Source organism: Chroicocephalus ridibundus, chromosome 9, assembly GCF_963924245.1.
Source record: "Chroicocephalus ridibundus chromosome 9, bChrRid1.1, whole genome shotgun sequence".
Lineage (NCBI taxonomy): Eukaryota > Metazoa > Chordata > Aves > Charadriiformes > Laridae > Chroicocephalus > Chroicocephalus ridibundus.
The window spans coordinates 10,775,501-10,798,915 of record NC_086292.1 but is presented as its reverse complement, the minus strand read 5'-3'; the positions used below and the strand labels follow the sequence as shown (position 1 = coordinate 10,798,915).

Below are 23,415 nucleotides of genomic sequence, written 5' to 3'. Positions count from 1 at the left end.
GGACTGGTGACGCTCAGCCAGCACATCATTTCATGAGATACCACCTGGGAAAGTCCTTCAGAGGTACCAATCTCCATTCCAGCCCACACCTCCACTGGGGAGGAAACACAACACAGCTTCCTCGGCAGCCTGCACCGCATTTATTTGCCAGAAATTACAGGTAGTTAGCAGGTAACAAGGCGTTTAGGATGGAGATGGTTCATCTGCGTCCTTCTCTACAATCATTGCGCATACCCCCCCACCCCCCTCACACTGCAGTGAGAACAAACATGAGACAGGGAAAGTTGGTTTTAGATTTTTATTTCTTCATACTCTTTAAGCAGAAGTGACTGAAATAGAAACCATGTTTGAGTCCCATCAGGGGGAATGACTTAGTAAAGACAGGGCAGGCAGCTGCCCCTGCCCCATGCCAACCTGTATAAATATCAGCCATCACTGTTTAGTAACTAGACGGTTTTCATACAAGTCCACAATTACATATTACAACATGCCAGTTCACAACAGGAAATAACTTATGTGTACTTCTTGATTTCGTCATACAGGACTAAGACAAAAGCACCACCCATTCCTCGGAGTACATTCGACCATGCACCTTTGAAAAACGCCTTGGAGCCCTCGTCCCGGGCAATCTTCCGCCAGCAGTCAATAGTGCCGGTGTACATTATGTCAGCTGCAGGAGACAGACATTGTTAGGAATTGGTTGCCCATGACCCCCAACATCCAGATCAGAAATGGTCTAACGTATCTACCAGCTTCATAACCTGAAGTGCATCCCATTTCTTGACTTTCTCCAGTATTAGTGCATCAAAGGACACAACTGCCCAGGAGATAGGCGGCTGCTGCTGCAGCATTACCCCTAGGAGACACTGGAAGGACCGGTTCGAGCAGAAGGCAGTTACTGTTTGCCTTGACACCAACACTTCCAGACTCAAAAGCTACTGCACAGCCAGCCAGGCCATGCCTGCTACCAGGGATGTCTCTTCTTGGCCCAGAGACACTGGTTTGCAACATCCTTGGGCAAGTTCTGCTGTTCCTACCTACTGACAGATATCTGACTTGTGCAAAGCACCTTACAGGGGTGCTGCAGAGACTAACCCATCTGTGCCCCCTGCCTGACATGTGCTTCTGCGGCTCTGTTTACAAGAGGAGAAGAGAGGATACCTACATGGCTTGGTGAATGCCAAGGCACTCTGCCTTCACCTCAGCTCCACCACCAACTGTTGATTCAGGGATGCCCGACACTTCCTACCCGAGAAGGTAGAAACTTACTTCCTTTACGGCCGGACTGCATCATCATGCGACGGCGAACTGTATCAAAAGGGTAGGAGGTCAAACCGGCAACAGCAGTAACGGTCTGAGCGATCATCCAGCTAACGACGATGTGGGTGTTCTTTGGGTCCGGAAGCATTCCTGTGGGGGAGAGGTTTTGATGAGCCACCACCATCTGCCGAAGGGCACTTACAGGCCTGCTGCATCCCAGCATCTCCCTTTAAGTGCCATTTTGGTCAACCTACCCTTTGCGGTGTCATAGATGCCGAAATAGGCAGCTCTGTAGATGATGATGCCCTGGACAGAGACGTTGAAGCCCTGGTACAGGCCCCTGAGGCCATCCGACCGGAAGATTTTGACCAGGCAGTCACCGAGCCCACTGAACTCCCGGTCGGCCCCGGCTTTACCCACGTCCGCTGCCAGGCGGGTTCGGGCAAAGTCAAGGGGGTAGACGAAGCACAGGGAGGTAGCGCCGGCGGCACCCCCGGACGCCAGGTTACCGGCGAAGTACCGCCAGAACTGGGTTCGCTTGTCCACGCCGCCCAGGAAGATCTGCTTGTACTTATCCTTGAAGGCGAAGTTGAGGGCCTGGGTGGGGAAGTACCGGATCACGTTGGCCAGGTTGCCGCGCCAGAAGGAGAGGACACCCTGCTCCCGGGGGATGCGCACCACGCAGTCGATGATGCCCTTGTACTGCTTGTCGGCGGCGATCTGCTTGCTGGCGTGCTGCACCTGCGGGGGGCCGAGACGCCGCCATCAGCACCGTTCCCCCCGCGCCCACCGCCGGCCCCACCCCCTCGTTCCCTCCTTGCGGCGACCTTGGGGCGGCCCCGACGCTCACCTGCAGCAGCAGCTTCACCCTCTCGATGGGGGCGACGGCGGTCTTGGAGATGGCGGCCGCCACCCCGCCGGCGAGGAAATCCTTGGCGAAGGACACGGCCGCATCGGTCATGGCGGGAGGCGGCGGCGGGAGTAGCGAGGCGAGGCGAGGCCGGGCCAGGCGAGGCGGGAGGCGGCGCTGCGGGCGGCTGAAATGGCCGCCTTATATAGGGGCGGTGGCGGGCACGTGGGCGGGGGCCCGCCGCGCCGCCGCGTCCCGCTCGCCCATTGGCTGAGGGAGGGAAAGGGGGCGTGGCCGCCGGCGGGGGACGGGGCCGCCGCGGCAGGCGGCGGGGGGCACATGGGGGGGGACGCCGGCCTCCCCGCTGGGGGGACGCGCGGCCGGGACCCGCGGGAGCACACGCAGGCAAGCATCCCCCCTGGGGCACACCCCGCCGCGTCCCCGGCGTGGGGGGCACCCCCTCAAGCCCCCTGCCGGGACCACGCCGGCCGCCCCGTCCCCCTCCCCGGGCAGCCCCCGTGGCGGGGAGCGGGCCTTCCAAAAACGTCACCCAACAGCTGTCCCTGCGATGGTTCACCACGGTCATACACCATTTCACGTGTCAGGGACCCACTGCTGATCCACTCCCGTTTCAGTGCGGTTTTATGTATTTTAGCGTTCCCTTTTGGGGGATTTCTGAGGCACAGGTGTGATTACGCAAAGGAGAGGCTTGGCTGATAAAAGGTTAATAAGTGATTTATAGGTCGTAGGCGTACATTACAATACAAAGGTGTTATTAGCATATCAGAAACAAGTGAGAGGTAAGTTTTTGACTCACTCAACTCTTACCCGGTTTGAAGAGCTGATCAGACATGCGTATGCACCCATCACTCAAAATCTATTTAGAAATAAAACATCAGTAAAAAAGCATACATGGTATGCTTGGACAAGGTAAGGGCAGTCTTTAGAAATCCGTTCCTCCCCAATGCACTCACAAGTCACATCCCCTTATTCTTACACCTCAAACGAGTCTCAGTATTATTACCCGCACCGTGCAGATGGGGAAACTGAGGCACAGAGAAACACGCTCACTAGGCAGGTTGATTAGAGAGCCAAAAGCACTTACAGCCTCAGTGTGATGCACAAGCCATCAGATCTGCTGACATCTTAATTTTTGCTATCAATGCTTGCATTTCTTCTCTGAGAAGAAAACCAGTATGAAGCACCACTGCAGCAGAACTGAGCAAATCCATTAAGAGAGATACTGCAAGACCTCAGCTGTAGGGTACATAAATGTTGAGTTCTAGGTGCAAGAAAGGCCTTACAGTTATCCCAAATCTTACTGCAAATCTCTCTGCGTAGTCACAGACCATTCCTGCATCAACCTGCCATTCCCTCATCCCAACCTGACCTGGCCTAACCAAGCAGTTTCTGAGATTTACTTATTTCCACCCAGCAGGGACATAAACAGTACAAAAACATACACAAAAAGCTGTGTAAAACAGGAGACAAACCCTGTGGTGAGCCCGGGCTGCTGCAGCCATTCACACATGGCCACAGCTGATGGGACACGCCGCAGAGGGCAGAGCCCCCTTCCCACGGGGACGCGGGGTTTAACGTTCTCTACCAGAAGGCACTAGGATGGGGCTGTCCCACAGCTGTACTTCTGCAAAGGAACCGGAGCAATACCGCAGGTCCTCAGGTGTAATACCCAGATGATCTTTTATTGCCCAAAAGCTCCCTGGACTGGTCAGAGGCCCGTCAATTGCATTGGCCACAACCTGGAGGTCCTGCAGAGAGGTTCCTATCTACAGAAACTATCTGTGGCTCCTGAATCATGGCAGTTAAAGTGGAAAAATCACAGGTTGTGTGCACAGTGCTATCCTGCTGGCAAGTTCTGAGCAGCGCAGTGCACAGTAGGCCTGGGTCTGTGCACAGGAACTACAAAGTAGTTTAATATAAAAATAGAGCTTTAACCAGAACAACACAACAAGGTTCGTGGCTCTGAAATATCTATCTAACACATTTAAGAACTGCATTTTTCAGTAAATATTTCAATTAGAGAACTTCAGGAAAACTGTTTTTCAAAGCCTGCAATAATTCACATACATGCAGTAACAACACAGGAGAAAGGGGGGTAAGATTTTCCGGTATGCACCTAAGTTTGCAAGATTGTCTTTCCAGTGTATTACAGTTCATGTTGCACATTACAATTCTCTCTTAGCAAAAGCACAGTTGCAGCAGCGTATTTTCATCTTTACGCCAAAGATTCATACAAAATTATTATTCTCTAGTAAGTCTCAAAAACTGAAGAGTGGATTCTGGAGTGTGACTGAACTAAGACTAATTCTGCATCTGCAGAATGCCATATCCACACAGTATCACTAAAAAAAAAAAGATATTTCAGTAGAAATTCTTGCATGCTGTATGTATTCTAGTCTGTCTATATCATTTTTGGCTGACTCAGTATCTCAGATTACTTAAAAAAATCCATTTGAATTTTCTTAATATTTTTGGAGACACAATTTATACTCTCCCCTGAGTTCTCTTGCCTTTCTGCAAGTGGTTTTATCTCATAATGGCTATTCAGTATTTAAAAGCACCCAGAAGAATGTAATTTCAAGTTCCAATAGCACAGCATTTTCAAACTAGTTGCATCTCTGCTCTTCAGTATATGCTTGCTATTCATATTGTTTATATCCATTCAGAAAATGAGATACAAGATTTATTCATTCCTGCCACTGGTGTCTCCCAACTACTAAAACCACGCAATCCGCTGAGACGCTGGTACCTGTTAAGTTCAGCATGTTTTTCTTGCGAAGTTCCTTAAGAAAGGTATTGTGTTTATAGACACTGATGTCAGTTTTCAAGAGCCGATTTCCTTGGCTCAAAATTTTCCCTTCGGAGGAGCTTTAATTCTCTCAGTTCTTGTGGCTGTAAACTCTGGTCCACCCCAGGAGTGAGCTTGTAATTTAAAGGAGATTCAATATAACCGTTTCTGTACAGACAGACCCGCTTGCAGAATTCAAAGGTGGTAAACATAACACCAAAGTATGGGACAATCTGATAAAATATAAAAAAAAGCAACATAAGATAAAAAAGCAATATTAGACTCACTAGTAGCATTCTTAGCTTAGATGTTCTTAAAGAGGAAACTTCTAGGGCTTCAAATCTGATCTAGTCTGCTCAATGACCTGTGCTCATTTATATAAAATCAGAGTCTCACCTCCAAACTGGGCTGGCACCTGCAGCATGCTAAAAGCAGGAGTTTATTATTGGTACATAACTAATCATAACAATATTGTGAGGAACAAGGTCTGTGCTAGCCTGTAGATTATGACAACTTGTCAAATACCTAAGCAAATCCTAAATAACCTCAGAAAATCCCAGTAGGAAGTGTGGGGTTTATTTTACATACAGCAGAGAGACTGAACAATTTCCTTCTCTTGCCCCATGCGGAATCAGCAGCTGTGGTGCCATGTGGCTTTATACCGGCCAAGGTAGGGCCAGGCACAGGCCAGCCACCGCAATCAATCATGTTGTCGCTCAATTACCACTCATTAGCTGACCTGCAGTACCCCATGTAAGTAATCCTCACTGCAGCAATATAAAATGTATTTATATAAACTAAATTACCTTCTGTTTAAGCTACCGTGCTTTATTTCGTGCTTACAACTCAGGAAGGGCTGTAGTAACTGATACACATGCACTAACTAGCTGGTCGAAAGTACTACTTTTGATTTCTGGGGAAGTGGCTTCTACAAGTGCAATTTTCTTTACAGCTCAGCACAACCTGCCGAATTACTGGAGCTCAGCTGAGACACAGAACTCGTTTAGCTGTCGTCAGTGGATCACTTGCAATCCCCCAGCCGTACCCTGGCTTGTCTGTTAGCAGCACTCCCTGCTCTAAGGACGTTCAAATGAACTTGAAGGTAGTGACATCCAGAAGCCAAGCTTGCATTTGGGGAAATACGACCAAACCGAGTTCCAAAAGCTGGTTTAAAACCTGCCTGATGTTATATCTGTTCTGTCACTGACTCTCTCATCTATAATCTGCTAATAAGTTTGGAGGCACGTCATAAGCTTTATAACCCCAACTGTTCAAAAGCGTGTGTTGATTGCTTCAGGATAGTCTGTGATCGGGATGAAAGCAAAACCTCACCTTGAGCAGGCTGGGTGTGAGTCCACTCCAGAGTCCCAGCACACCTTTGTTCTTCACTGTTTGCCGGAAACAGTCAGCCATGCCAGTAAAATGGACATCCACTGCTCCATAGTGGGGAAGCCAGGGACTCTGGGCCTGTTTGAGAGACAGCCAGCGGGATTTAGAACACGCAAATGAAAACCAAAGTAATTAAAGATAATTATTTTCTCCATTCTGGTACATAAGGAACACTTAATGCCAGGTTTCAACAGACCGATCCATATTCTTACATCAACCCAAAAGAATCAGCTATTTTGCCTTGAAATACAAACTAAAAAGGGAGGGAATTTGCTCTGATAGGTACGAAAGAGAGCAGTAATTTCACACAGCACTTCCTATGGTGCCATGCCACTACTAGAAACAAATCCCACCCTTGTGAAGAGAAACCATCCGAACCAGAGCCACATAATTCATCAGCCCCCCATCTGCCGGCTGCTGGGGTCTGGGGATAGGTGCTTCACACCGCCGGCAGCACAGTACCTATCAGAAGGGTGCTTGGGGCTGTCCCCAGATGCCACACTGCCACCCTGTAATCCTGAGCAAAACCAAGAACGTGCTGACTTGACTCTGGCTGCTGAGGCTGTGTCCACCCCACAGTGAGAAGGGCAAAATGTACCACGGTTTGAGAACCAACAGCACAGCAGAAAGGGAGGAACACAGATTTCAGCCCAGGCTGTACAAGCCCACCATGGTCGGTTGACCCGGGCTGGTTAAAGTTAGCTCAGGAGCATCCTGCCGGACTGCATCTACATTTCCAGCTGCAGTGTAGACGGCGTCTGTTCACATGGAAGAAGTGTAGTGGGTCATTTTTAACAGCAAAATCCTTCCTTCATTAATCTCCTACTGCGTTAGCACAGACAGGATAACCCGACCTTCAATAATCTCATCCTCATCCATCTGTGCACATGCAGCCATGGGTTTATTTTGCATCAGCAAATAGAGGTTTCACTCAAACACCTGGCAAGTGACTCTTTTCAGTTGGGAGTGTGTGGGGACCCCAGGACACGAGCTGATGACAAGCTGAACACCACAGGACAGAAGTCTGATAAAAATGGGACTTGTACAGTTAATTGATTGGTGAATATGGATATCATTATCCCCTCATTGATCTGAAACACCATGTGGTGTAGAGCTGCTAAGCCTGTGACAAGCCTCTCACAAACCGACAAGTGGTGATGACATTTTCTAGATGCCTCAGCTATAGCATTTCAAATACTTGGCAACTTAGATGCTGGAAATGGAAACAGACCAAAACTCATGCTCCAGGTATGTAAGAGAAGTTGCTAGTCAAATAGTTTTAATGCTGTTGCATTCCCTTGCATTACTGGCAAGCCTACTGATGAAATTTAGAAGCTAAGAAAAAAACCCTAATCACTCCCCACGCTTTCTACATAGTCTTCTTTATCTACAAAAAATTATATATAATGATTTTTTTCTCACTTTTTTTGTGCATGATTGAAAAGCATGTGAAATACTTCTAATGGTAGGTAGTCGGTAAAACCATAGAGTTTCCTTTTGACAGGGCTTTGGGAGGCGATTTTGGGAAAACAGCGGTCTGCACTGAGAAAGAAGGCAATAGGCTTCCATCACATCCTGATTTGTTATCTTCCGGATCCCCTTTACCATGTCCTGGCTCTTTTATGCCAGACAAGAATGGGGCTGAGTATTTATTCCATGGTCTTTCACGCGTTAAGGAGGAGACAACAGAAGCATTTGCTTCTCTCTGAACTTTCTCAACAGTATACCTGATTTGTAAGAGAGGGATCACATTTGGGGGGGGGAAGAGAGAGGGATCACATTTGGGGGGGGGGGGGGAAGAAAGTATTTCAACTGTTCTAATTGCTGTCCTCTTTATGTCTACAATGGCCTCGCTAATTTCATGGGGCTGCAGCTGTTTCCGTAATTCCTAACTCTGGTGCAAGCTCCCACAGCTTCCTGTTTCAGGACTCAGAGAGGCAGGCATTGTGGGATTTTACCGCTGTGATTTTACAGTATTACCAGCCCTGTCTTTGCAAGTAGTTCAAGGTAGCGGAGCTAGTCTGGTAGCCAAGAGTCCCTTATCCTCATGGGTCGTGCACATGTTCCCTTCTGCTCATATGCTACAAGGAAGCTCAGCTGCCTGCTTGGCTCTGTTACTTTCAAGCCTTAATGTACAGTAGTTGAGAAACTCCTGCACAAAGACTCCCATGGCTGTACTGTAGAAGATGCCGAGTGCTGCAACTGAGACTTCAGGGACCACTAGGAATGGCGATAGTAGCACCAGGGATGCTTAGAAGAGCACCCAATGATGTAAGTATCCTCAAAAATGCACCAGCGGTCATAGGAGACATTCAAAACCCCGTTCTGCTTTCTGGACTGTCAGCCAGTTTCCACGAGTTTTTTTTTATTAAAGGAAGTTACAGGCAGCCAAGCAGTGAGGAGGGACAGGTTTCTAAAAGGCTTCAGGAAAGCAGGAATGCTGTTAACATGCGATTCCCTTCCTTTTTAAGTGACCTCCCAGAATTAACCACATGAGTTTGACTTTAATCCACTTCGTTACTGCATACATTGCAAAGGTACATATTGACAGGTTTTGATTACGGTACTGCCTACAACACCCAGACAGGCGACAAGCACGCTGCAGGTTTCAGTAGGATTCTGCATGCAGTAAACACATCCAGAAGACAGTTAAAAAGGAACAGGTAAGTCAAACCCCCAGATTTCTAATTTGCCCACAGACATAGACCTCTTAAGAGACTTACTGAAAGATTACTTATAGTAACATTCACCATGGTTACAGCCATTTTCAAGATTTCAGTCTATGGGGTGAAGTACGCTTTGCCAGTCTTTCTGGACAGGAACAGTATGCTCCTAGGACCCTAGACACAGTATTTAAATAAGAATTGTCCACAGAATCTCAGAATCACCGACTGCAAAAGGAAAACTAAAAACTGTATCAGTGCGTAGTTAAAACGTCAGTATTTTGGAACACAGCTAAACAAAGTTAATATGTATTAATAAAAGAAAAGAATTAGGAAGGCATTTCGTTTGGCACTGCTTTTAATGAAAAAAACAGCTGTGGGTTTTGGGTGGTTCTGCATCATCGAAGTATGTTTACAGCACCGCAATCCTTGCAACCGCCCTGTGGCACCAGACCCAGAAAATGGAAGTAACCAAACAGATCAAACTAGTTTCTCTACCTTTTTTGCAGGAACCTACTGTGATATACAAATCAAACAGCTAACCTCATACCCCAAAGATCAGGTTTATGACAGAGGCGTTTCACGCCGTGCACCTCAAAGCAGCTTGAACTCCTTTTCTTTTGACAGCCCTTGACACTATGGGCTGCTGCATGGAAACCTGTTTGTTATGAACATTTTTACAGACTTCCCTCCGCCCCAGTTACGGCGCTCTCACACTGCAGAAGGCTGGAGACACAGTACAGCGCACTGCACTGATAACAGAGTGCCAACTTGTTAGTCATACTAGTAGCAGGGCTAAGTTGCTAATCGTTTTACCTCTGATGGACAATAGGTTCTCTAAATGGTTAAAGCACATCAAATGCAGAATTGGCTCCATCTGCTGTCTCACAAACACAGACTTTTAGTAGCCAGAGGCTACCAAGTCTACTAAGTCACTGTGATACGTCCCCAAAGTTGTCACTCTGTTCTGACAGTCTAAACCCAAGGGAGACATGTACAAAAAAACCCAACAAACCAACTACCTGCACTCACATTTTTTTAGATCAACAAAATATTTAAATAAGGGTGAAGTGTCATGACAAAACTCAAGTTAATTATTAAAGTTAATTGTTACCTGAAGACTCTTCAGACGCCATCTCTCCCACTGTCTGCATCATGAAGTGGCTGCCAGAACAACATAGTCCCTTTTTTGGGAACTAATCTAACAGACCCTTACAAAGATTTCCACTTCAATGACCTGCCCCAGCCCCTCTCCTCCTCTTCTCAGGATTGAAGGACGGGTGTATTTCACCGCAGGTGCAGTGGGAACTGTGCCCATCAAAAGATCAGTCACTTGAATCTTCCCAAGGCTCACAGTAGCCGCATGGGGACCAAACAGAGACCACTGGATAGGGAATGGCAGACGCGGCAGTCAGGCCCCTTGAGCTGATACAAAATTCCCCCTTGCTCTTCAGGACATTTTTGGTTTGCAACTATCTGAATTTACATCTATCGGAGATGACTTGGAAATACCTCCCTCCTCTCAATTCAGGTACTTTTTTTCCTCCCTTCCCTGTTCATAAAGTTTGTTGGTACAAAGATTTGCTATTTATTTTTTGAGTACACACTACCATTGGCACAGGATCAACTAAGAGTGAATAGCTGCCACAGGTGGTATGCTACCCTGATGGTAGATATAGTAAAATTGCTCGTTAATTATATATTTTCAATAGATTCAGGTGTCCTACACTTCTGATCAACTTAAAAAAAAAAAAAAGCACAGCAAGGCACTTCACAACACAGCTCAAGAGTTCACACTCTTAATCTGCAAGCTAAAATAAGAAGTCTACAGTCTGGGTTAAAGAAGGACACATGCAACAGGCAAGCGTAACTGTAGTTCAAAGGAAACTGAAGGACAAAGATTGCAGTTTTCATTCAAGCTAATGCCACTGCAGCCAACAGAAATTTCACTCAAGAGAAGGCTGAATGCTTGAAAGAGTATTTCATTCCACCCAAATAAGAAAGAATTAAAATGTACATAAGTATTAATATTGGGGGGGAAAAGCATGCATTCTCTTGGGCTAAACAGTCCTTTCCTGGAGGACAGCTGTCATTGTCTTTTCTGTGTCAGTGGTTTGGTAACGCTGACTTACCCCTGGGTGAAGTCCACCAAAGGCATTCAGGCATGCAGGAAGGCACAGGATGACAAGCGACCAGGAGGCAATGGGTTCCAGAGCAGCACGGCCAAGCAGCTGACCTCCAGCCTCCTGCACTCTAGGAACACGTCGTTCTCTCCTCTGTAACCTGAACTGGGGCCAAACCATCTCGCCTTTCTGAGACCAATAACACCGAGTGAGCAAAACAGTTCACCGCTTGCTCGGAAGTTTGACTGTTAGCTTTAAATACATTATTGCCAGTCTCGAGGCTTCAAGGTTTGTTGCAGGATCTCTCCTTTGCTACTGAACCTAAGCTTTCCCTGCTTTTAATGCCTGTGGGATGAAGAAATCTTTGATATGGAATGTAGAGGTCTCTCTCCTCAAGGCAGTGCAAACCTCTTGCATGGGCACCTCTGGGTGGTTCATGAATGCCTCCTGATGGTTCAGCTCAATCCTCACAAAGGGGTTCACCATTTTCATGCACATTAGCACTACTTTATTTAATGGTGTGAACCATTAGGCAGACCAGCTTGGTCCCACACTTCACAGAGTGAACAGCAAGTTGGCACATCTCCTGCTGTCTGTGTAGGAACCGAGGGGAAAATTAACATCTTACAGGATTGGGGCTTTACAGAGGACATATTTCCATTGGCCTTATGTGGATGAAGTAAGGAATTACACCAAATCAAAATAAATCAGATATAAAAGAAGAGAGTGTCCATAACATGTTCGCTCCTGTTTATGCAGTATTTTGCATAATTAATCACCCTACATGTCACAGGCACGTTATTCTAAGCACAGACACATGAATACAAGGCTCTCCTATGTAACTGATGCAGAAGTACTCGTGATAGCTGTCCTCTGGGGACATTACTGTCTCCCCACTGAAAATTATATCTCTAATAGTTGTGTGGGCACAGCAGCGTACCCTAACCCAGGTCAGGCCCCATCCGCTGGCTGAGCTTACCGAGGTTCAAAAGGTGGCCTAAGTTAACCATCTAATGTGCCCCAAAGCAGATTAAAGAGCTGTGGCTTGTACCACCCTGCTCACAGAGCTGCGGAGGCTGCAAGAGGCCGGCAGCCGTGCTCTGCTGGCACTACCAAATCCAGGGCTGGGAGCGTGGTGGACACCGCAGTGCCTGGGAAAACCATCCGGAGAGACCTGCACTCTGCCCTCCTTCAGGCCTCCTGCATTTCAAATGGGCACACTGCGTTTTCCTGCTTTTCTTCTGCAGGCCACAGTGCTGCAGTGCTAAGCTGCTTCTGTAATCCACCTCAGAGCAAGTATTACATACTTGTCACACCACAGCTCCTTGGATGAATAGCGTTAAAGCACGCTAGATGTAGTACGAGCTGTCACAAGGCAGACCTGACTGTTAGATCAGCCCAGTCCTGCTTCTGATTCCTGATTTATGATTTTTCCCTCTTATCCAGTTTTTCCACTGTCACTGTTCAGTGTTTCAACTTCACAGGCAGTCAGCTTTCACGATTGTCTCCTGTGGAAGTCTGGGGATCTAAGAGAAACGCTTCTGAGGTTTGTTCAGATGCACAAAAGCTGATCTGGGCTGTTACAGAAGGCAGAGACCATGTTACCCTCAGTAGCTTTTTTCAAGCATTGTCTCAACCGAGTACTTCCCAAAGCAGCAGGGCACTATTCTGCAACAGCCTCAGAGAAAGTGGTATAAAATATCTTTATAGCAACATCAACAAAACAATTAAAAATGCTGGTAGCTCAAAGCATTTAAGACATAGGGAAAGAGAGATGGAAGGAAGGGATTTTACCAAAAGCAGAATCTGATGCCTATTACCTATTTGCTAATAATTAGAGGAGCCAGGCTTGTCCCAAGTTCAAGTACCACCCGGGGCACAGGGTCCTGGCTGATGCCTGAACCCCAGCAGCAAGGAGAAGGGGAGCATGAGATCATAGGGAGAAGTAAGAAAAGTAAGAACTCACACTGCAGCCTGCCCTTCAGGTGAAATATTTTTGGAGTTTCGTCTCTATCTGTGGACTTGTTTTCATAAAACATGAAGGAAGTTAATATCCCCGAAACTTCCACTCCTCTGTCAAGTTTAGTTGGACAGCAGGATCAAAAGTTACTGGGGGCAAGGACAGACAGCTAGCAACCACATAAGCCTTACTTCCACAGGCAATCAGACTAAAAGTAGCAATATTGCTCCTTATTTGCTTACACACTATGGAATTTGCCACCCTGTGTGGTCAAATGGCTCAATCTCTGAACATTTTCAAGGCTCAGGCTCTCATGCCGTTCACTATTAAAGGGTCTCCCTGCACGAAGCCTCAGAGCACATATGCTTTTGAGATGTCGTGAGAACCACATGACCCAAAAAGGATTTCTTATTTTTAAACCGGGTCATGACTCCGATATCTTTCGTATTCCCAGCTGAGAAGAACACAGATCTCACAAACAGCAGGGACACCGCAGCTTGAGAACTTTCAGAGGCTGCCATGCCAGCACCAGCAACCACCTCCAATGACAGAGCGCTCTTCACAAGTTACGCATGTTTAAGCGACGCAGGCGCACTGTGTCTCCTCATTTCAGCAGGGAGAAGGTGCTTTTCTAACGAACACTTATCATTTTCTTTTCCAAAGCTTTGTTTATATCTCAGACACTGAGTTCTCGCTAGACTGACTTTTACCATGCAAGGAACATAGGTAGGGGACTATTTTTAAATAAATACTTAGATGAAAAGCACTACTTTTAAAGAGAGACTTCAGTATCTCCTTTAACTGACTTCAGATTACAAATGTGCCAACAGGGCACAAGATTGCATTTACATTAAACAGGCTACCTCACAAAGGGAATGACTGCTTAGTTTTCTCCAGGTTACTAGGAACTCATAGCATTTACATAATTTACAACAGCTTTCGCACTTGCAGAGCACCTTGTATTCCAAAGAATAAAAATACCCAACAAAAAGCCTCAAAACACACTGCAGGTTTATAGGCAGCTGAGGCCTAACCGATTCGCTTTTGTCACTGAAAAGAGGCCACTGCTTGGGAGATGCGTGGCAACAGCCTACACCAAGCAAGAACGGCAAGCCTGTTTGTTTATGCCAGTGAAGGGAATTCAAAGCCTGGATTTTAGAACAGAAAGATCAGTACTGAACAATGCTTTCCCCGGAGAGATGTCCTCACAACTTGTGGATGCTGTGCAGTCAACACCAAAAGTGTGCTGAATCCTGCAGTACGCGAAAATCATGCTTATTCTATATTACAGGGGTTTGATGGTAAATCTATCCCTGAGTAGCATTTACTGGTGAAGGAGAGCTTTAGACAAATTTCAGCCACAGAAATTAAAACAAATTATACCAGAAAAATATGGGGACAGGACTGAGCTTCTGCAAACTATGCAAAGTTTGTCCGTGGAAGCAGGTGAGGAGAAACTGTGCAGTCGATGGAGTATCGGTGCAACTTCAGGGTCATCTTTGTGCGTTTTGCCCAACAAAACTACTGAAGTCCCAGGTGCGTTTGGAAGGAAGGCTGAGGAGCGCCAGCCAGGGGTACCTGAGCCTGCCTCTGAGGGTCATGTGCACAGAGGGAAGTGCCAAATTTGGGTGTTGGGTTTGCACTGACCATTTACGTGCTTGCAGATTTTCAGTTCTATGCACAGCCTGGGATTGGTGTCATTCTAATAATAATCTTCTGTACAACATACAGCAGGTCTAAATTCATCTTCCCTTACTGAAATGCCAGAGCTCAGTCCAATATGCACTTATGAAGGTCATCACAAGCAAAAGGATGATGTGGGGAAGTGGAAACGTATAACCAGTGCTTCCCTTAGACATAGACTCATTCATAGGCAGGTATTTCCCTACTTAAGGCAAAAAAAAATAGAAAAAGAAAAAAAAAGTGTTCTCGTATGCAAGTCTGCAAGGTAAAAGTGCAGTACTTGAATATTGCTTAAATACTGCATTTAACAAAGAACAAGGTAATATGAGATAAGGAAGGAAAGCCAAAAATAACAGTCAGAAGGATATAAAGATCAGTAAGTTTTTGTTCAGAAACTGATATAGCATAAAAGTGAGTCAGGAAAACATTTGATACAGAACACCCCTTTGAACAACCCTCTCCTTCATTAATCTCCTACAGACGCACAACAAAAGCCATATTTCCATGCCAAAACATGCATACAGTACCTCTTAATTCTCTAACATGCCAATCAGGAGCAAAGTGAAAAAGGGAAGACAAAGGAATAAAATTAGGATAAGCACAACATAGAGGACTCACATATTCAATAAGACTCACTCATATTAATTAACATTTCTTTTAAGAAAAACATTCAAGTATATTTAGCAAACACAGCATCTTTGTAAAAAAAAAAAAAGTGAACATGACAAAGATAACTCTTAATAGCAGAGGGGGAAGAAGCCATGGTTACCGAGCAAATCTGACATCATAAATCATCACCAAAACACAGAAGAAGAATTGTGCACTGACAGTCAGCTCCTACTCCCACAGATGTCAGTGACGGAAGCTGCTGACGTCAGAAGTGTAGGATTCAGATATGTAAAATGAGAAAGGATGAAACAAAATTATTACCACCAAGATTAAAAATAACACCTTATTCTTCCTCCCATAGCAGAATTCATTTCCTAGTCTGTGCAAACAATTCAAGTGCTGTCTAGATGAGGAGATGAATGGAGCTAACTCTTCCCAGACCGCCTAGTGTGTCAGGTAAAGATCTGAACTGGATGTTCTGGTATCAGGCTGTACTCCATCCCAGAATCAGAGGAGACAGCCTCGTGTTCTAGTTTCTCAGCTTTTGAAGCTCCTGAGACTGTCTTACAACTCCCTCATTCCTCATCAACAACAGGTGGAAAAGTCTCCATCTATTCCTCCATCTGCCAGATCAGTGGGACAGAAGGGAAGGGAAAGAAGAGGATTTGATACTGACCTCTGCAATGTGCTGGGCTCCTCTTTATACACAACACCATTGTTTGTAGCTTCAAAACAAAGCCACCATTTGCCTATGTGCATTGCACAGCACTCACACCAGGCCTGGGGTAGGTGAAGGCTTTGGTACACCCCTCTTTTTTCTTTTTATCAGCTAGAAAGGTGAATCACTGAACGGAAGCTGATCAGAATATGATGTCTGAGAAAAACTGTGATCAAGTATCTGCTCCCTTGTTTTCTACAGAACCCTGAAATGTCCTGAAGCTCTGTTTTCCCCTTCTTTATTCTCCCCCTTTCTAGGTCCCTTTGCACAATACCTTTCCTGGTGCTGTCCTAGACGTTTCTCTCTTCGGATCACCACCCTGCAAACTGAACAGGCCAGCAAGCAAGCACAAAGCAGACCTGGTTCCTCCAAGGCTGGGCCATACGCTGGTGCTAACTGTGTAAAACAAACTTCTTGGATGACCTTACATGAGTTCCAGTGAGCTCTTAGTATCAGCTTGGGTGTGATTTCCAACAGATCTCTTTTACGGACAAGCCTCTGTGACTGACACCATTTCCAGTACCAAACAAATAAATTACAGGCCTTCACACCGAGGCAGCTACTTCTTCTGAAACACCTTTGCCTTATCCCATGCATTCAGAATAAATCACTGAAGAGGAGGTGTCTCTCTAAGCATGGGAAGTCACTATTCAGTTGTTGCAATGCATCTCTGAGGAAAAAAACCCACCTGTCTGTTGTTGAGCCCTTTTTTCCATCCAAAGTGGTTTTAGCATATCCATTTCCTATATATTTAGGAAAAAAACCCAGTTCCCTTCTTATTCTAGAAGTGCCAATCAGATGTTTTAAGCATCCCTTTGGTGAAAGAGTACAGCCTAGTGGCAGGAAAATGAAAGATGGGCCTGTTCCACTGGTCTATGCGCCTGTCAAGACAAAGCTGGACACAGAACTAACATCACCCCAGTTACAACTGAAGGTTACTTCTGAACTGGTTACGAAAACTGAATGTACAAGTAACTGATGTATCGACAGAAAACATGAAAGGAGAAACGGCACAGTAAATGCCTTTTTTTTTCTTTATTCTTTAGGGCAACAGTATTGCTGTGAGCCTAAGGATATAAAGACGACTTGTAAGGAGTAACTGCTTTTCTTAGACCCACTGATACAGCTGGAAAAAATGGTCAAGTTTGCATGCTCAGAATCTCTTTCTCACCTGAGACATTTTATGAGACACCCGATGACAGACCCCAGCTTAAAGCTACATAAAAATCTGGTCTAATAAAAGACATTATTTCTCCTGCTGAGCTCCTCTGTTACAAGATGAAGAGAGAGAGAGCAACAAAGGCTTCTGCGCCACCCGATCTAAGCCCTGTCTGAAAAAGGGAACCTGGGGAGCCGGAGAGGGGAATTCACAGTTTCACTGCCCTTTTCCTAGCTTGTGACTTATGAGCCAGACTATCACCTGATGAGGGGGAGGGGGACCTATATAACGCTGCCACACCAAATGACTACCCATAAACCTGCAGTCCTATGAACTGGGCTGAAAGAACAAACTCATATGCCACAGCCAGAGAGCCACCAGATGATGACAACTATTCACTGTCACTCTACTGATGAAGTTCTAACGAAAAGTCGACATTATCAAATGAGTTGTGTCAGTGAGACGGAAGCTGTGGGGTGGTGGTTGTTTTGGTTTGGTGTTTTGTTTTTTTAAAATCATTATTACTAAACTTTCAGGAGAAAGGATCAGCAAGATAATATAAAATGATATAACAACTTGATATAGTAACTCATGTTGCTGATGCTCCAGGAAAGCAGCAGCACCGGCAACTGGGAAGTTAGATTTAGATTGGATATTAGGAAGAAATTCTTAACTGTAAGGGTGGTGAGGCACTGGAACTGGTTGCCCAGAGAAGCTGTGCGTGCCCCATCCCTGGAAGTGTTCAAGGCCAGGCTGGATGGGGCTTTGAGCAGCCTGGTCTAGTGGAAGGTGTCCCTGCCCATGATCTTTAAGGTCCCTTCCAACCCGAACCATTCTATGATTCTATGATAAGTACGAACAGGGATAGTCCTTGCCCTTCAGACTTAATACCTGCTGTGCCCGTTTCCTGTGGTTGCCAGTACACAGATCAGGCATAAATGGCAGACACACCGGCTCTGAAAATGACACGGATCTCATTCATCCTGCCTACCACCAAGGGGACTGAACGTCTGTATTTGACTGAAAGTTTGCCAACTCTGAACTGTGAGAATTTGTTGGAATTGCTAGGAAAAAGAAAAGAAATGAAGCTAAAGACACAGAGTCTGAGAGTATACGCATATCCCATGACAGTACTTGAACCCACCTTAAAAGTATGACAACACACTTGTAACAGTAACATTCAGACTTGAAAAAAACAACCAAACAAAATAAAAAAAACCAACCCCAAACCAAAAACCAACCAACCTAAAAGCCTCTGTAGCTTACTGGTAAGAGAAATAAAGCGGCACTCATGATCATCTGGCTAGTCTTGTCCCAGGCTCCTGCAACAAGCGCCCATAACAAAGTACTAGTACCACAAATGCTCTATACCTGCATCTTCCTCTTGACAGTTTCAAAGGGGAAAGAAAGCGTCTGTGCCACGCCAGCTGCGACACAGCCGTTTATGAAGTTCTGAAGAGGAGTGAAATGAACTATGGGTTCTCGCCAGATTTTGTCCAGATTGATGTAAACAAAGAACGAGCCTGCAGAAAATGGGACAGCACCTAGAAAGAAAACCGGACAGAAGGTTTGTATCAACACACTGTACACTAAGGAAACAGAGCTACCCATCACATAACCTAGAAAGACGGGATGAGCCGCTGACAGTTTGCACTTCACATTGCTCAAACCCGATCAATATTTTGAAGAACTTTACTTTTTAGTCACTGGTTTACCACCAAATACCCGTATTGTAGCACCTAGATGCGCTGACAGGGGCATATATTTACATATTAAAATGCACACGTTGCCAGAATTATTAATTGCCTTAGTCTCATGACAGGTCAGCTCTTTCTCTGGGTTATCTCTTTGTGACAAGCCCTTTCTTCAGTCCAACCCAACCCCAGCAGTTGTACAGAGCTGCCTCCTCAGCCAAGCTGATGAGGGATACTTCCGTTCTCTGTTGCTCGTTTAATGCTCTCATCAATTTTATAGTGGGATTATATATTATTATTATGCATTTTTTATAATGTTATATTGTGGAAGAGTGGACTGAAAGTGAAATGGCATTTTTAAAAGCTATAGAAAGTAAATAAATAATGAAAAAGTCATTTCACGTAAAGAGAGACTATCACTAATCTTCACTTTTCACATCAGTTATACATTACTGCTCATACTGTTTTCACTGAACAGCTAGGGAAACACTCTCACATCTAGATAGGAATTAGGAACACTGTGTGTGTATATATATTTTTTTTTTTAAGAGTTAAATGGTGGAAATCTTGCACCCAAGCACAACTAGATCATCTCTAAAAGAAAGAAAAGAGTACTTTGTTGAACACTTAACCGTACATAAAATGCTACGCACTTGATCATAATTTGAAGCAATAAAGCTGCAGCAAAGATAATCAGTATTGTCATGCCTTGTAAATCTACAAACCTTCTACAGAACAACATTGCTATTTTCTTTTGAAATCAAGTGAGCAAACAAACATGCTACATAGCTGCAATAAACAATGTGCAATGGGGTGATTTTCCCCATTATTATTTTACCTAATATAGCTGGTGAAACGCCACGGTAGAGTGCAAGGAATCCTTCTTGATGATAAATTTTGTAAAAAGCATGAAGAATTCCCTCGTAAGATGGTTCCAGTCGGTTCTGCACAATGAGCCGTGTTTTAATTACATCAGTGGGGTAAGTCACGATGGTTGCAACCATGCCAGCCAGACTTCCTGCCATGATGGCTCTCCAGTGGGAAATATGACCCAACTCATCCGTGAAAAGTATAACAAGTCTAAACACATAGAAGAGGAACTATTAATGACAGAACCAACAAAACACATGAAAAATTAAGGCAGGTTATTCTCGATGTAATTGTTCTTCTGCCCACAAGCCCCTTCAGCAGCAGGAGCTGAAACTTTAACATGTATTTCATGCAAGACCTGACCATATATAACACCATACAAGCATCAGAACCTCTGTGAAACAGAACACGTGAACTGGCAAACATGAGCAGACTCCAAAAAACATGCCTAAGAGCCTAAAGAGATTTTGGGAAAATCCACGCTGCACAGAAGTGCAGAAATGCAAAAGTTATAGTTAACAATTAAGTCAGGGACTGGAATATATAACTCCGCAAGTGCAATCTGCTTTGATTTTAGTGTTACTGAGCTAAAATACTTCCAGTACCCGAAAGAGCTTTTTGAGAGGCAGCTTGCATAGCTCTACCCACACCACGGTTCCCAGCATGAGTTGTGGTACCGTGATGGAGGTCCAGAGCATCAATTCAACAATGAAAAAATCTTCAAAGACATGCAGACTAATTGTTCAAACGTTTTACTTGTTTGCTTTGCAAGAGACTTTAAAAGTAATTTTTGACCACCAAATCCTCACTTACATTTCCACCAACAGGATGAAAATTGCCATGACTTAAAACATGTCGGCAAGAAATTCTCTGACCATCAGTCATCAGTTAGAGACATTGGTTCAACCCCCCCTAGTCAAAGTTATCGTGTAAGAAGAAATACATAGATAACGTCATCACAGGCTTTCTGAGAACAACTCAGCCTTCCTCTGTTGCTTATCTTGGGACAGAAAGGTCCACAGAGATACTTCTCTTGAGAAGACTTATGTCCAGGCACTATTATGCTCAGGAGGTTAGGTCTAAATTTGAAATTTTGAAATTGAAGCTCAGTGTTTTAAAGGCTAACCTACAACTCCTGCATTTGTGATGCACAGAAGGACTTTTCTGTGTATGTGGGGCACTCCTACATCAGGCAGAAGTGTCATGGAGGCAGCAAGCAAAAAGACTTGAGCGGAGAATCTCAGCTGGAGGTAAAGAAACTTATTACTCTATTTTGGAAGCATTAACTAAACTGCCTAAACAGCAGATTTACATTCAAACTACATGGTGTTACCACGTCCAGAACAAAATATTTTGCAAAGATTTACAAGTCACTGCTTGCTCATTTGATGTTTTTTCACAAGTGTGCATTTTCATCTGCATGGCAGATCCCTGCATCTACTTGTCTCGTGCCCTGGAGAGAGCCCAGAGCAGAAAGACCAGCCAAGCAGAAGCGAAAGGGCATAAACTTATTTTCCTATGCGTCTTGTACAGTCCCTAAAGCAACGCAGCCTGATTTTCCTGTGCGTGCAGAAATGCGTGGGGAGGGTGGCAGGGGTGTCTCCAGGCACTACCCAGATAACATTTAAAACAGCCACGGAAAGACGGCATCTGTGCACTGTGACCGCAGAGGGAGTGCAGAGTCAGTTGAACCCCCCCTTCCCTGGCCAGTGCCCTCCGTGCCACCCATCCCAGGACTACCGACTGTGCCCAGGTCCCTCTGCAACTGGCATTACTATTTACTTAAGTTACCGGGTCACATTTCTCTCTTTTTGTATTTCTTGCCTTTATATACACCATTCTCCCACTAAAAAAATACATTAAAAAAATACCCAAACAACATACCAAGAAATATGCGTAGGCAATTCTTATTTAATTTCCTGGTAGCCCACTTCCACACTTATAATTCGAAAGAACGCCCTCTGCAAACCAGAGACCAACTACAGCCTTGCAACGGGAATGCACTGTTTCAAGCTGAACAAACAATGAAGTTATTTTGCTCAAAATCAGATGGTTTATGCTGGTGCAACACACTGACTCTTCTGGGAGTTTTACATTTAAATCACTGTTTCTACTGTCCTCCTGCCATTATCCCTCCCCCTATTTGGATCCCTGTGCAGAAGGACACAACAAAGCTGCCCAACTCCAGGGTCGCTCCATCCAGGCAGAGCTGGGAGGACGACAACTCTTGGTGGGCCAGATGAATGATAGACCTGGGCCAGCTGTGCAGTGTCAACCCAGGCAAGCGGCGAGTTAGCCAGGTTGGCCAACGTGGCTAGCTTCTCCCCACCCAGCACGGCCCCCACACCGGAATAACCCATGGCTCAGCTGGGCGGACACGTCAAGTGCACACCATGCACACAGCTGACCTGGGAGAGAGAAACCCAACCCTCCCGCTGGCAAAACACCGCTGCCTGCCAAGGGCCGGGCACTCCTGTCAAAGCTGAAGGATACTGGCAGCAAAAGGGAATCCCAGGAAAGAGCCAGCGCAGGTCAGCAGAGCTCCGTGTCGACCCTGCTGCAGTCCTTCCAGCGTCTACCCGAATTTAATGTCTGTGTTACTATCGAAAACAAGACCTTAAAATAAACGATGTCACATGTCGACTTCTATACTGATCTGATTTGCATAACAACTGCTGCATAATAATAGGGTGAAAGATTTTGAATCACGATTTTGTTGTCCTTTTTTTTGATACAGGCAATACAAATACTTGAGAAAACATAAATGAATAAAATAAATTGTGACTGTGACTTCACGTCTAAAGGAATCCGGCTGAGCAGAAGAGATTTAACAGAGTATCAACCCTTCATCGTTTGAAGAACAGCTATGACTTTCTAAGCACTTTCTGGCTTATCACCCGGCCCCGAGAGCTCCTACGCGCCGAATAAACTAAATAAATGAAGTTATGAGCCAGGGCGCCCGCCCCTGGGGAGAGCAGACACGCAACCCGCCAGCCACCCAGCTGAGGCAGAGGCTCTAAGGAGCCCCTTTACCGGACTAAGCCCCCCACGCCGCCCCTCCCCTCTTGCAGTGGACACGGAGGCCGGGGCTGGGGGGGGAGCGCTGCTCTCCCTCCCCCCGGGGCCCCGTCCCGGCGCCAGCGGCTTACCGGCGGGAGGCGGCGAGCTGCAGGGCGCTGTAAGGGAAGAGTCGGAGGCAGGCGGTGAGGTTGCCCTTCCAGAGGGCCCGCAGGCCCTCGGCGCGGCAGAGGCTCCTCCCGGCGCCGCGCAGCCCCCGCCGGCAGTGCCCGCTGCCCACCTGCGCCAGCACCGTCAGCAGCTCCAGCGGCGCCGTCAGGCTGAGGCTCAGCGCGCCCGCCAGCCCGGCGCAGCCCAGCCGCTGCAGGGCCGTCACCCGACCGTCCCGCCGCCAGGTGGCCATGGCCAGACCGCCGGAGCGGAGCGGAGCGGCGGCACCGCGGGGGCTGGCAGCGGCGGGGCCCGGCCCGGCCCGGCCCGGCGGGGCGCGGCCAGCGCGGGGGTGGCGCCGCCAGCCTCGGCCGGCAGGGGTCGCTGTGAGGCGGGGCTCCGCCCGCCCCGCCCCGGTCCCGCCCCGGTCCCGCCCCCAAGGAGGACTTGGGGGCGCTGG

At 46.3% G+C, this 23,415-nt stretch overlaps 2 protein-coding genes across 4 annotated transcripts; both read right to left on the bottom strand.

Annotated features, from left to right (window-relative positions):
- Positions 1 to 283: 283 nt before the first annotated feature.
- On the bottom strand, positions 284 to 2,369 carry SLC25A5 (solute carrier family 25 member 5). Its single transcript, XM_063346539.1, has 4 exons — positions 2,111 to 2,369; positions 1,515 to 2,001; positions 1,270 to 1,410; positions 284 to 670 (listed from the first exon to the last, which is right to left on the bottom strand). Exons 1-4 carry the CDS (start codon positions 2,219 to 2,221, stop codon positions 513 to 515), a joined length of 897 nt encoding a protein of 298 aa, XP_063202609.1. The 5' UTR covers positions 2,222 to 2,369; the 3' UTR covers positions 284 to 512.
- Positions 2,241 to 23,324, bottom strand: SLC25A43 (solute carrier family 25 member 43). 3 transcript variants are annotated; one of them, XR_010072535.1, is made up of 7 exons: positions 22,937 to 23,324; positions 19,756 to 19,997; positions 18,595 to 18,767; positions 6,252 to 6,386; positions 4,881 to 5,152; positions 2,939 to 2,987; positions 2,241 to 2,297 (listed from the first exon to the last, which is right to left on the bottom strand). XR_010072535.1 is itself a non-coding variant. In XM_063346538.1 (5 exons), the coding sequence occupies exons 1-5, from the start codon at positions 23,206 to 23,208 to the stop codon at positions 4,949 to 4,951; spliced, it is 1,026 nt and encodes a 341-aa protein (XP_063202608.1). In that variant the 5' UTR covers positions 23,209 to 23,324; the 3' UTR covers positions 2,830 to 4,948. The 3 variants fall into 3 exon arrangements, 1 of the variants encoding a protein (XP_063202608.1); XR_010072534.1 differs by lacking the exon at positions 2,241 to 2,297 and having other exon boundaries at positions 2,830 to 2,987; XM_063346538.1 differs by lacking the exon at positions 2,241 to 2,297 and having other exon boundaries at positions 2,830 to 5,152.
- Between the last annotated feature and the right edge of the window lie 91 nt (positions 23,325 to 23,415).

What these genes read in the sequence shown, in the direction of transcription:
- SLC25A5 (XM_063346539.1), bottom strand. Translation starts at nt 2,221, where the DNA reads ATGACCGATGCGGCCGTGTCCTTCGCCAAGGATTTCCTCGCCGGCGGG. An exon ending in GGGTGAAGCTGCTGCTGCAG is followed by an intron (nt 2,002 to 2,110) that starts GTGAGCGTCGGG and finishes GGCCCCCCGCAG; the next exon opens with GTGCAGCACGCCAGCAAGCA. An exon ending in GCAGTCCGGCCGTAAAGGAA is followed by an intron (nt 671 to 1,269) that starts GTAAGTTTCTAC and finishes TGTCTCCTGCAG; the next exon opens with CTGACATAATGTACACCGGC.
- SLC25A43 (XM_063346538.1), bottom strand. Translation starts at nt 23,208, where the DNA reads ATGGCCACCTGGCGGCGGGACGGTCGGGTGACGGCCCTGCAGCGGCTG. An exon ending in CTGTCAAGAGGAAGATGCAG is followed by an intron (nt 6,387 to 18,594) that starts GTATAGAGCATT and finishes TCTCTCAAACAG; the next exon opens with GCCCAGAGTCCCTGGCTTCC. An exon ending in TCACACCCAGCCTGCTCAAG is followed by an intron (nt 5,153 to 6,251) that starts GTGAGGTTTTGC and finishes ATATTTTATCAG; the next exon opens with ATTGTCCCATACTTTGGTGT.